Source organism: Pararge aegeria, chromosome 9 (assembly GCF_905163445.1).
Source record: "Pararge aegeria chromosome 9, ilParAegt1.1, whole genome shotgun sequence".
Classification (NCBI taxonomy): Eukaryota; Metazoa; Arthropoda; class Insecta; order Lepidoptera; family Nymphalidae; genus Pararge; species Pararge aegeria.
Genome location: NC_053188.1, coordinates 11,426,627 through 11,440,445, shown reverse-complemented (window position 1 = coordinate 11,440,445; position 13,819 = coordinate 11,426,627). Strand labels below are relative to the sequence as shown.

Sequence of the window (13,819 nt, the reverse complement as noted above, 5' to 3'; positions counted from 1 at the left end):
TTCTCACTAAACACAGTTAAATGAAAAATATGCAATTTCCTTCCCACCCATTACAGTATAACATGGGCATTGTTTTGGTATTGAAAAGCACATACAATTAATTGGTCCAGTAGTCTGAGGACAATGCCAACAGACTTAGATACAAACAAACAGACAAATGAATTTACTCGTTTCAGGAACTTTTAGTGGACCAAACAAAATTTAAAAATAAGCAAATAACAAAAAGAACATTGAAGCAAAGAGTCGGTCACACAAATAGGACCAAAATAGGTTTATTTTTTTCTAAGTCAGAGTTGCAGATATTAGTTTATTAGAATATTATTCCTTACAAAAATAATTATTTATCTAGACGACGTTACGAAGAAGATCTTGGACCTTTCTAGCAGGCTATGTTGACATACAGTTTAGTTAAATTAAAGTATCGAGCGTCTGTGACTACTAATAAATTAATATAGCTAAGGTACCAGCGCGATTTATACTAAAATAAAACTTTTTGTGGCAACCCGGAACTGACGCGGATGAAATAAGAGACGAAAAAAAATCTTCTTTTTATAGTTTTAAAAGATGGGACACCTTCTTACGTCACAATCGCCTTTATGAACGCAGTGTTTTAGCCTTGTTTCCCGGGCGCCTTCTATGTCATTTGGGGATGTGGACTGGCTCTCTAGGTCACCTGACTTGGTTTTTACACGACAACACCCCTACTTTAAACTAGCCTAAGGATGCAATAAGAGCATTTTTACGGTAGCATTCTGGACGAACTAGCTACAGACTTGTGAAGACCACATGCTCCAGCTACTTTTGAAATGAAATGACACTTTGAAATGTCCTGGGTAAAATAGAAAAACATATTTTCTATTTTTGGCACTATTCTCATAACCCGACCTGTAATTAAAATGTAACTTACGTCATCCACATTACAATCAAAACCGTGTTCCAATGTTTCTATATTCAAGTTCAAGTCTTCTGCGAGTCCCGGGTTTAGAGCACCCATAATTTGGCCCATCACCGTAGTGGGCACCATAGCCCCAGTTTGCACCATTAAGCCCCCGTTCAGTAACCCAGCATCTGATGTCGCCACCATTTCCATTTGGCTGCTTTCTGCATACACAAAAAGAAATACTGAAAACATATAATAATAAATAATATAGGATACTAAAATCAATGTCTATTATTTTTGACAATATCAGTGGTTTATCCACTGGTCAATTTATAGGATTTTAAATTTGATCCCACCTGGAAATCATACATAGTCTCAAATTAAAGTACGCAGTATCGTAGTAAGTAAGCACTAACGTTACAAAGTTATTGCAGTTTACAAAACCCTTAGGTACCTACCAGATCAGTATCTAAGCGTAAGATCCCAGGGCGTCATTGTTGTTTGCTTGGTTAGATTATTTAAAAATATACTACGACAATACACACATCGCCATCTAGCACCAAAGTAAGCGTAGCGTGGGGGTACTAAGATGACCGTTACATTTTTTTATGAATAATATACATAGACACTATATGTATATTATTTATAATATACATACGTAGCAAAATGGTATAGGTTCGGACTCCAAAAGATGACCATGCCGTTTTTAATCAAATAATGAAAAGTTCGTGAAGGTCACACTATGTTGTAAATAACACTCTTTCAATATTATTATATTTAAAAAAGTTTTATTTAATTTTATTACTAATTAGTAATATATTATATATATTTTTTTTTAATATACTACAACTATACACACATCGCCATCTAGCAATGTAAGCTTAGCTTGTGTTATGGGTATTAAGATAGCTGACTAATTTCCAGTTCTGGGAATCGAACACACAGCCTTGGACTCAGAAAGAAGGGTCGCCGTCCACTGCTTGTGCCCAATCGACCGTCACTAAAATAAGAAAATTTAAAAGTATTATCCTACTATTAAGGTCAGTGAATAATCTTCTAAGATTTTTAAATGATACTTACCTACTTACAATAATTGTGACTAAAAGCAACTTACCGGTTTGCATAATATCAGCAGGGTCTGCAGGCGGTGGTGGTCGAACGAAATGATTAAGTGCGTGCTGGTGTGGGTGCGCTGGGTGAGCTGGGTGCGCCGGGTGCGCGGGAAACAGTGACGGGCAGTTGCACCCACCATGCGGATGTCGAGGACACGACCCATACGAATAACGGTAATTCCCAGTCGCTGTAGATGACGATGTAGTTGGAACGTACCTACCAATGGAATAAAACACTCTTAAAGACATACCTAACTACTAAACTATTTCATAGCTGAGCTACGTATGAGACCATAGTCTTAAATTTAAAATTCTACTCGCATCTAAATCAAATCAAGCTTTCTAGTGCTAGGCATTTACTTTGGTAATGGTATTGTGTAATAGGTAGCAACTATTCAAAATGATTTTAACTAGAGCAAAGATATTAAAATTTATTTTCGCGCTTTAATTTCGCGTTATAAAAATACGTCTACCGTAAACTAAGTGATCTTAGTAATTATTCATTATAACTTATCAACTGCTGCAGATAGAATAATGTCTAGAAGTTTCTCCTACCACTGGACATTAAAAATGTAAACGGGATATCTGGATTTCATACCTAACAATCCAAATCTTAAACATAAACTTATAAAGTCTTACGTATTTAAGTATGGATCTGCTCCATGTAGCTTCATTGAGTCTGCAAGTGTTCCAGCTAACACGTCGTCTTGAGTATTAGGGTATTCGGTTTGGCAATAGTCATTGCTCGGAGTATAATCCCCTGCAGGGGTATAATCGGAGGCCCAATCCGGTTGCGAGGGCATTAGGGACTGGATCGGTGACAGTCGACCGCACGACGAAGCGTTGGATGAAGTCCTCTGACGGAAGTCCGGAGATAACTGTAAAATGCTGCTACGGAAAAGCGAACAAGCGTCAAAAAAATAATTAATAACTGAAATATCGACATAACATATGACCATGAATATCAGCAAAGATAAAACAATCCGATAAAATAATCGTGTCATGGCCACTGATTTATCGATACTTGAGTGGCAAATAATGAAAATCCTTAGCAGAAATAAAACTCAGCTAGGACCTAGTTCTATCTAAGAATAATCCTATGTATATACTATAAAGTAAAATGGCATGCAAATCTAATGCCTCTATCGCGGCCCGCTAACATGAATGCCAAATGAAGCGATCATCATAACAGCTAAAACGGTCAGAAAAGAGACATTTTCGGCAAAAATGATTTGACGAGAATTGTTAAGGTCTTCCGTTTGAACGGCAAACATTCAGCCCAAAAAATAACCGATATAAATGTCAATTACGTCCGTAATTTTGACAGATATTCGGCAATAAAACCGTTGAATATTGGAGGAATGACGAGATTCAGCATCCGCATAACTCCTCATCTAATGGTCGTGAATGATTTAAAACCTTTTATCGTAAAGTAACAGTGTTCCTATAACTCATTTTTATTAGCGTGGTCAACGCTGCTTTATATCGAACGTAGTAGTTTTTGTTGTAAAGTGGATTTCACGCCATAAATTGTATCAGAGGACGTAAATATTAGGTGCACTAGGATATTTGGCAGAATCCACAATTGCATTACTCCGTTCTCGTAAAGGTGAATTATTATATGTTTAAAGTCGGATTACTATCGCAGTTCACGGTCTTGTCCGCTAACATAATTGGCATAAACATAAAACATATCATATCTTGACACATCTGTAGATTATAATTTAAAGCATTTACACTAGATAAAATAAAACAGAAAAGTTTAAAATTTCTATTAATAACTATAGCGCGACCTATGCACCTACTCAGGGTAATACGGAGGATTTTTTACCTGTGTATTGGAGAATCGGGAAACATATCGAGACTTTCGGATATTGAACTACTGGGGCTTGGAGTAGTGTCAGCTGTTATTCCATTTCTTAAGGCTTCAGGCTGTTGAAATATTAAGATAGTGTTTAATAAAGCGAAATATTTAAATAACACCTTCGAAGAACTCCATACGATAAGGAATTAAAACTACGAAAATATCATAATGTTGGAATCCATACATGAAGATAATCTTATATAAATTGAAGTAAAAATATATATTGGATAAATGTTTCACATTAAAATATATCGTTTACTACTTTGGAGATATCTGAATCATTCCAATTTTAACTAAAGCTTCGGGCCTTTCAAATAGCTTACAAAGTTGTGTCTGTATAAAATGCTTTCGTTGTTACTGGGCAGGTTATGAAGATCTACATCTAGAATAAAATAAAAATATTTAGAATTTTTCTACAGAAGGTAGAAAACGCCTTATTTATAATCTCTCGCTTTACTATAAAATGTTTTTGTAGGTTTGATCAGCTGAAACTGCCAGGTTAAGCAAAATGTTAAGTTAAATTAAGAGTTAAGTTATGGCTAATATTAAAATACCTTCTTTTTAATACGGCCTCTTCGTTTTTCAGACTTGGACGTCTCCATGGATGAAGCTCGGCGTCTCACTGACTTGCCCGGCTTCGCGTCCGGGTTAATCATCCACCACGAGGACTTGCCAGTCCCCTCATTCTGGACTCTCATAAACCGGTTGTGAAGAGACAGGTTGTGCCGGATTGAATTCTGTAACAAACAAATGACCATGAGAAGATTGTCAACTTACTCAACTTACGAATTCTTCATAACAAATTGTTATAATTAGTTGTAACCATGAACTCTCTACTCATAAATTTAAGGTAACTAAAAGGAAAGGTCACGTCAATTTTGACACCTTTTGGGTGAGATGTCTAGTAACATTCTTAATTCAACAATCATTTATTTCATTTTGTTAGTCCTTCTTTAGAAGAATCTTTGAATGTCAATTATGTCTGCTTTTAGTGACGCTATCACCAATTCGAGAGGGCAGAATATGTTATCGAGGAAAAACCTGCTAAAAACTCAGGTGCTACTATTTTCTACATAAACGTACAATTTACTAAAAATTATTTTGCCTCGTCTGAGATTAAATTAAATCCGATTGCTTCCAAGAAACCTAATCGTAACTGACGTCGTAAAGAGTGGTTAGGACTCTGTCAGGATTTCAAAGTCTTAAAAAGAATAAAATCTCTAAACACTATTAAACTGCAATCTAAAGGTTAAACTATATTAAGTAATCTGAACTATCGAATATGGAGGTATTTGATGCGTTCAAGATATCGATATTTCTAATAATCAAATTAAAAATCAAAATTGTGTGAAACTCGTTAAGTAATATCGTATAGTCAAATACTTAACAAATGTACTATAATTGTTGACTTAACAATTATTCATTGTAAAGTCAACATCTCTCGAAATTATAAATTACACCATACAGATTCTCCTGTTGTTCGCGGTATTAAGTATAGCAAATTAAGCTTAATTTTCATACAATACAAACCAAATGTCTACGAGTATTATAGGTCAATAGTTCGTTATTTCAATTTAAACCAGTGGATTGCCAAAGTATTATAGCTATAACCGCAAAAAAATCTATTTTAATTCCAACTCAAAGTTAGTGCAATAACGTGTCCTATCTCACACCGGTAATAAAATCCCACAACTTTTTCCGTTTGAGGAATAAAAGCAACCACAGCAACGAATGAAGTTTAGCAATAAAAGAGACCATAAATAATTTCTGCGTGCCCTGTGAGAACTGCCACTTTCTCGTATCGTTCATTTCCATGTAAAGTTTTGACAACCCCTGGCGCAGTGGTATTTGGTGGCTCTTTCTCAAAGATAGACGTAAAAGAAGCCGCAAGTATTATTTTCCAGATACCACCATCATAATCATCCCATCAACCACAGGATGTCCATTGCTGGACATAGGTTTATTAATATTCACTCGCTGCGATTTTGTACCGCTTGTATCCAGCTTATAGCTGCCGCTCGTTTTATGTCATCCACCGAGTGGGTGGTCTACCAACACTGCACTGTACATTGCGAAGTCGGAATTCGAGTACATTGGGACCCCAACGTCCATCGGTTTTACGAGCTATGTGCGCCGCCCATTTCCACTTCTGCTTCGCGACTCCTTCAGCTATTTTGATAACTCTGGTCCCGAACGCTGCCCATCCGAGTTAAGTTCGGCGATTTAACTCTTTCTCGAAATTGGACCTACCTAACCATGTTTCCTCAATTTCGAGTGAACTTCTTTTTATAATAATGCTCATTCGCAGACCCACCTGTAGATAAACTCTGCTGAGGTCATCAAGCAATGTTTTGAGACCTTCCGATATCCATACTTGTATTATAATTATGCATGTGTGTCTGTTTGTTTGTTTGTTACCTATGTTCGGCTATAGCGCTTCAAGCATCCTCCGATATACACAGGCGCAGCCGCAGGTTCAGCTAGCTATTATTTGCGATTTTAAAATGAACGAGCGATTTTCCGAGATATCGTGTCTGCGTACAATTTGTAATACGCAAAGTATAAAAAACCATTGACTAAAATAAACCAAATACCTCTATAGTATTTCATTAATATCATAATGATCTTGTTTTGAACATTTAATACAATCCCCGAACCCTCGTATCATCCCTACAGGGAAGTAACTCACTGATCTTCACGAGCCCACCTTATAAGTTTTAATTTTCCAACCTTTTAAAACGTGGTCTGGGGAAGATTTGCGAAATAAATAGTATATCATGTTATTCCCTATGTTATCATCTGCCCGCCGATAAAAGTAGATCAAATATAGGCGTTTCAGAGATCAGTCAGAATAAACAGAACAAGAAAGATAAACCAAATTTTTATGTTTTGACTTTGACAGATATGAATAGGTATGTCGATTTTCATTTTAGTGATACACAATAGGTACATGTAATACTTTTATTAAATTATGCTTGCAGGATGGTTTTAAAATTGCTGTCAATGACAATATTATAGATAGTGCTGTCAGATTTGTATTTTCCTGATAAAACAAAAAAGAAAGATATTGATTGTGCATTGTAAAGCCCCTAATGAAAAAGCTCCGGTTTTGGAACGAAACTTAATTTGAGAGTGCATTTAGAAGATCTGTGAGGTGTATTGTGGTTATTAGATTAAAAAAGTTAAAATTGAAGACATGCCAGCTCTTCGCGGGTTATAGCAAATTAAGCTTAATGTTCACAGTACCATGGAATTCAAATAAGGAAGGCAGAATCGACCGAGATGACGATAAGAAACTTGCTCTTTTCTAATATCAATGAATTACAATTTAACATTCATTTCATATTTAGCTAATTGTTTAAAAGAAATCAAGCAGGCAAGGCAGATCCAAAATTACCTTAGGAATCATATTAAAGAAACATAATATACTTACTTAATTACATAAATGCTTTCAAGTTTTTCATGCAGTTGCCACTAGTTTATGTCAGTTTTATGTTAGTGAATCTAAATTAACAAATCGCTAAGATAATTATGCGTGACCTATGCGTGATTTCAGATTGTGCGGTAATTTTAGTTTTGATATTCAATTACAATGTATTTTATTGCCCTTGTGTATAAATCTACTAAATGCGGACAAGTGTCGCGATTTATCAAGCGTGAAAACAGGCGCAACAAATGGCCTGTCGACACTGATGGATTTGTCGCCAGAAGCCCTTACCAAGAATTTTCACAACTATAATTGGAACATTTGTATTAAGGTAATCACGTAATAATTTATGTTGTAACGCAGAATTTTTGAAGAAATTTCTGTTTCTTTTTTTTCTGTATTTGTTTATGGAGTCAGCTAGAGACAACTGTTCTATAAGATTGCAGCATATTCCTATAGAAAGTTTATATTGTTTAATGTGATACTGAATCGTTGAATCGGGAATAAATCATGTATATTTCGATATTTTAAAATGACTGTTTGTACGACATACCTTGACGCCCAAAATGGAAGATTATACTTAATAAAAAACAGAACGTTAACAATATGCAAATAGCACTGCTGATCAAACCAAAAGTAATGAAACACACGAGCTTGAAGTTATCGTAGCCGTCACACTTGCTTGAATAGTGGGTTAACTGTAGCACGAGGCGTTCCAATTGAGCACACAAAAATAGTATTTTGCAAATCCTTAAATAAAACTCCCATATGTATACATATCCCACATGTTATAGGCGGTGATAGCCTAGTGGTAAATGTCATTTAGTTCAAACTGCGGGACGCATGTTTTATTTTCCGGGGTTATGTGCGTTTTTAATTTAAGTAATCAAAATATATCCCGCTATAACGGTGAAGAAAAACATCGCGAAGAAACCTGCATGCTTAAGAGTGCTCCATGCTATCCACAGATATCCACTAATCTGCAATTGGCGAGCGTGGTCGGGCTACAACGGCCTTAAAGTAATTTAAAAATAATCAATAATAGGTCGATAGGTTAATAGCAGCTTTCGGCAATATAAACTTTTTTTGGTTTTTCTTAAATTAGCAGTTTTCAGTTCTTTTTAACTGCTTTAAAATTCGGCACCTAAGCTAAACTTTAACACAATTTTAAACAATTATTACTTCAGGGACTTTTTTACGCACCTATAAATTGTAATGCTCACGATTCAAAAGACGGAGACAAAATTCGTACGAGATCTTATTTAGAAATTTGTGTACGGTAGGATCTTTGGCGCCACATCGACCCTTATGGGGTGAATTAACCGTCTCCGACGACGTCCCCTTTAATGCTCCACAGACTTAAATTTTGTCGAATTTCCATGCTATAATATCGTGTTACGCAATCTTCGAAATCAATGGCTCATGATTTCCGTAGTTTATTGTCATTGCGTGGTTTGACACTCGCAAAATTTTAGTATAATAGGTTATATATTTTTTTAACCTAAGCTAAATCAGCATGATTCTCAGTCTACTAACGTCCCACTGCTGGGCTCAGGTCTTTTTTTTAATACAGGCAAAAAGCCTGACGTATACCATTCCGTTGGGAGAAACGGAGTAGTTATTTAGGACTTGCACCCACTAAATACTCTGTCTCTCCCTCGACAGACCTACGAGTTTGAGTACTGGATTCACTTGCGTATTCACCGCACTCTCTGCTGGGCACAGGTCTCCTCCCTCATACACGTAGGTAAGAGGGTTTAAAAGCATAGACGACGTTACTGCAATAGGAGTTCGCCGGCTTTGACGATTATCCTGGACTTTACGTGCACCCTGAGGCATGGTGGACACTGTTAATTTCGTAGCACCGGCCTTGTTTGTACTTTATAAAAAAATGTACCACTAACTTTTGACCCGATTACAGTACCTCACAATCCTTAGGTTAACATGCTTGTACCAATTTAGTCTACCATCACACCTGGAAAGAAATGATGCAGCAATGTGGCGCGCTTGCCTACCTATAAGATGTCTATCACCTTTATTTTAAAGAGCCTTACCAATCTCTGTGGTAAAAGATTGCAGAAACTTTCTATGTCTCAAAGTTATAGGATAAAAAGGTGATGCAGGGACTAGATTATAGTCGTCGTTCTAGAAGTAATAGTTCGCACAAAAAAATTTAATCTGAAACAGCAGTTCCTGAAATTAGCGCGTTAAACCAAGCAAACTCAAAATTTTTATAACACGGCCCTGTGCCCACTTCATCGGGCGTTAAATATTTGTACTCGTGATTAAATTATGAATTTGGTTCGGAAAGCAAAACTTTTGCATTTTTAATAGGTATATATAGTAAGGAACTAAGTATTTCATATCTCTTGCTGGTTAAGTAACCTGTGTTGCGTAGCAAGAAATATAGCGCCCTGGCTCTCTAATCTCTAATCTTGTAAACTTAAGTCTAAACACACTTGTTGCCACAGCTTGTGACACAAAACTGTGACGCAAACTTGAAAAAATCTCAAATCTATCCACCAACTAATTTTCCAGTATTGCGAAGGCAATAATTTTTTTATAACAATAGATAAACATTACCATAACAAATCTACCACCATACATGCTAAATGTACTTACGTGTAAATTGCTAAATGCTCGCTTCCCCCTTATTTTAAATCGGTTGATAGTTATTTCGAAATAGGTTGCAGGTAAAACGTTATTTTAAAATAAATTTATTTCAAGGTTTTATTCGATTCCAGGCGTGGAATATTTCATGAAACAACAGTGGAAGAAAAATGATTTAAACGGCAGTGTATTGAATAATGCAAGGAAAACTACGCAATACAGTGGATGACAGACCTTCAAAATTCATTGAAATATATACAGCACTTAATAATGTCACTCCTCTATTAATGCGATTTCTTTTTACTCCTTGGGTTTGTAATTGGATCACTGAGGGCACTAACGCTCCTTTCAAAATCGGCCGAGGTTTGAGGTTTGTTTTGAGGCCGAATTTGGTGCATTTATTTTTTCCCATTTTTGTTTCATTACCGTTGCCTGTGCAGCGTTTCATTAAAAACTAATAATAATTTTTAATTAACAATTGAGCTATACCGTGCTTTTTTCTTACAAATGAATGTAGAATTCATGCCAAAGATATCTGCGTTTTAAACTTCTTGTTATCTATGATAAATTCAACAAATTTAGTAATGTGGTATTTTTATATTATTCCGTATAATATTTACCAGTAAATCTACACTATATTATATTTTGGTTTATCTTATTTTCAAAGCGGTTCTGATACGATTTCCACTCATAATGCGTCGCATTCAAATAAATGCGCATACGAAAATGTAACGCGCATATAAGATGAACTGAATATGGGTTGTGCAAGATACTCGTAGGTATATTACGCCTCGTTTTATTGGTAATTCACACAGTAGAGATGGACTAATACTATTTATATTTTTGTGTATAAGAGCTGCATTACAATAATTATGTCTAGTATGACATTACAACTTCCTTTTACCATATATCCCAAAAAATTAAATAAAAAACCGGCCAACTTTAGAAGGAAAGGTATAATTACCCCTCCCTCTAAAGTACACCAATAGTAAATAACGTAATAGGTAAATAAGCTTTTGACCTTAACCATGTTCACCGAACATCAATTTAACTGTTCCTTCATTGACTAAGTATATCTTTCTGGTTCATGAGTGGTTGTAGGCTTGAAACAATCCACTTTATTAAAATATCATCATCATAACACAGATCTCTTCCCACAATGGGTTTAGTTAGTCCACCACGCTGGCCCATTGCGAATTGGTGAACTTCACACGCCTTTGAGAACGTTATGGATAACTCTCAGGTATGCAGGTTTACTCACGATGTTTTCCTTCACCGTTTAAATCAAGTGATATTTAAATTATAACACATTATTAATTTAATGAATGTATTAAAATCGCTGCATAGGCAACGGTAATGAAACAAAAATGGGAAAATGAAAAAAAAAAATCTCTAAAATTCGTTAAAATCTTTGTAAAATCAGTAGAAATGCATCAAATCGCAGGTTTCTGCACTATGTTTTCTTTTACCGTTAAAGTACGTTATATTTTAATTACTTCGTAACTTCGAAAAGTTAGAGGTGCGTGATGCGATTCGAACTCAGCCTCCGAACGTGAAGACGAAATCCAAACCCCGAACGCCGCGTGCGTGCGGGGCAGAACAACTATACAGTGTGCCGTATACACAACAACAACGAAGGTATCCTTATCCCTACTAGTAGTATATATACTAGTATACAAAGTGTTACTTAATAACGAAATACGATTGAAGGGTGCATAAGTATATTTCATAAGGAATTACCCTGTAAAAATATTAAATCGAAAGAAGTTTATTTATTTTTCCATACAATCGAATTCAAAACTTTATAATTTATTACTTATGACAACCCTATTGAAGATAAAAGACCGACACGGGCATAGTACCTACGCTACGCGACGCGAAGTCAGTAAGAACTACGGAAGTGGTTAACTTAAAAACTATTAGGTTTGCGGTTTCACAGATAAGTCTCAGAGATACTACATAATGTACCTCTAATGCTTGTGAAGTATTATTTCAGTTTTCATTTACATGTTGTTTATAGTATTGTATATATACTAGTATATTAAAATATAATTTATTGGAATTAAAACATAATCTAAAGCGGTTTTAGCATCCCAGTAATCCGAAGTGTGAAGTCAAACAATAAATAATTCAAATCTGTGAAGCACGATAATGTAATAGGGAAGGGAGCAAGGTGGGGGGAGTAATAGACGTGACAGCATTGAAAATTCTGAATAAAACCTACCACCGCGTCAACCGACACTGACAAATTCAATTATTCGACTTACTGAAACGTTAGCAAGATGTCTTTTCCAAAAGGCGATAACTAAGTATAAACAAATTCACTTAAACCTAGCACGGCAAAGTTTAACCTAATAAAACATTGAAATTTTCGTAATTTGATTGAATTGATGTCGGAATCCGTGGCGACCTGATTTGAATACGTCATTCCAAATCATTTCACGTTGACCTTTCACTGATAATCTTATAGCTTAATTGGGACCTTTAAATTTACGTTGATTTTGAGCCCGTTACGATTTTGAATAACTAATGCTAAGACACAGATTTTGCCAACCTACTGTGTTTGATTCCAGGCAGGGGCTATTTGGGAATTTATGATGTAATTATTTTGTCTGGTTCAGAGGATCCTGGTCTTGAGGTTTTGGACGTCATTAAGTATAAACGTACCGAAAAAAAACGCCACTAAGCGATTTAACTTTCCGGTACGATTTCCGCGTAGTAATCGTTTAGGGGTACGGGCTAATCCGCTACCACTTTAGACTGCATCAACACTTACAACAATTAGATGGTCAGGAAAACAAGAGAATAAAGACACTCACAATTGACGTTTATTTCACGTCAAAATTCAAAACACAATAATATCCTTACATTCGCGCTCCGCCCTTTTATATCGTTGAATGAGTAAGATTATTGACAGTTGTCAATAATCTTTCTATTTCATTACAATCATATGTACGAGTATATTGTTACTGTGTAAATAATAGTTATAAATCATTTTATTAATGTTATCAATTAAATATCACTTTTACATAACCATTAAAATATATTTATAATTATTAAAAATTGATCACGTGTTTGATACTATATTGAAATTAAAATAAATACAATATTTTTATAGTTTAGGGAATTATGAAGTAATTTATTATAACTTATTTACACAGTTTCTTTTACAACCAGGTGAGAACGCAGTCATCAGCTAACACACATCTATGTAATAAATGAATTTAATAGCAGTAAAGCAATTTGTGCCAAAGCTCGTCCGGGAAAATAGCTATGCTTATTTCTGCCGCCAATCGGCTTGATGCAATGCTTTGACCCGTTCTGACGGGCCTGGTTGCCGGTGTTATTAAAGGAACATGAGGGTTAACGTCTCAGGTTGATGGACACAGGGCGGCACATTATAGGACGTGTTCCTTGCATGCCCTGCAAAGTCTTGCTCTGGTTATTTCCACTTACCATCAGTTGGGCCACCTGCTTGGTCCGTCAAAAATTACTTAACGACTAAGTACTATACTGTACTATAATATCGGATGAAATCTATGAAGGTTTCATCCGATATTTTGACGGCCGATTGGCGCAGTTTGCAGCGATCCTGCTTTCTGAGTCCAAGGCCGTGGGTTCCCACAACTGGAAAAATGTTCGTGTGATGAGCATGAATGTTTTTCAGTGTCTGGGTGTTTATATGTATATTCTAAGTATTTATGTATATTATTTATATAAAATATTCAACAGTCATCTTAGTACCCATAACACAAGCTACGCTTACTTTGGGGCTAGGTGGCGATGTGTGTATTGTCGTAGTATATTTATTTATTTATTTATATTTATATGAAAAATTCACTAGCAAAGACTTTAGAAACCTGTGGAACCCTCTTAGCTTTAGTTTTAAGTTACCGAATCACCATATAACCATCACTAACATTAGT

General features: G+C 35.6%; 1 protein-coding gene across 4 annotated transcripts in view; it reads right to left on the bottom strand.

Annotated features, from left to right (window-relative positions):
- Positions 1-13,819, bottom strand: part of LOC120626479 (forkhead box protein O) — a 111,750-nt gene that overhangs the window by 21,797 nt on the left and 76,134 nt on the right. For 3 of the 4 annotated variants that reach the window (XM_039894005.1, XM_039894004.1, XM_039894006.1), the window contains exons 3-7: positions 4,411-4,593; positions 3,824-3,924; positions 2,632-2,883; positions 1,995-2,209; positions 908-1,101 (exon numbers count right to left, since the gene is read on the bottom strand). In XM_039894005.1, the coding sequence (XP_039749939.1) occupies positions 908-1,101; positions 1,995-2,209; positions 2,632-2,883; positions 3,824-3,924; positions 4,411-4,593 (945 nt within the window). The remainder of the gene's footprint in view (positions 1-907; positions 1,102-1,994; positions 2,210-2,631; positions 2,884-3,823; positions 3,925-4,410; positions 4,594-13,819) is intronic. The other variant, XM_039894007.1, reaches the window with a different exon arrangement.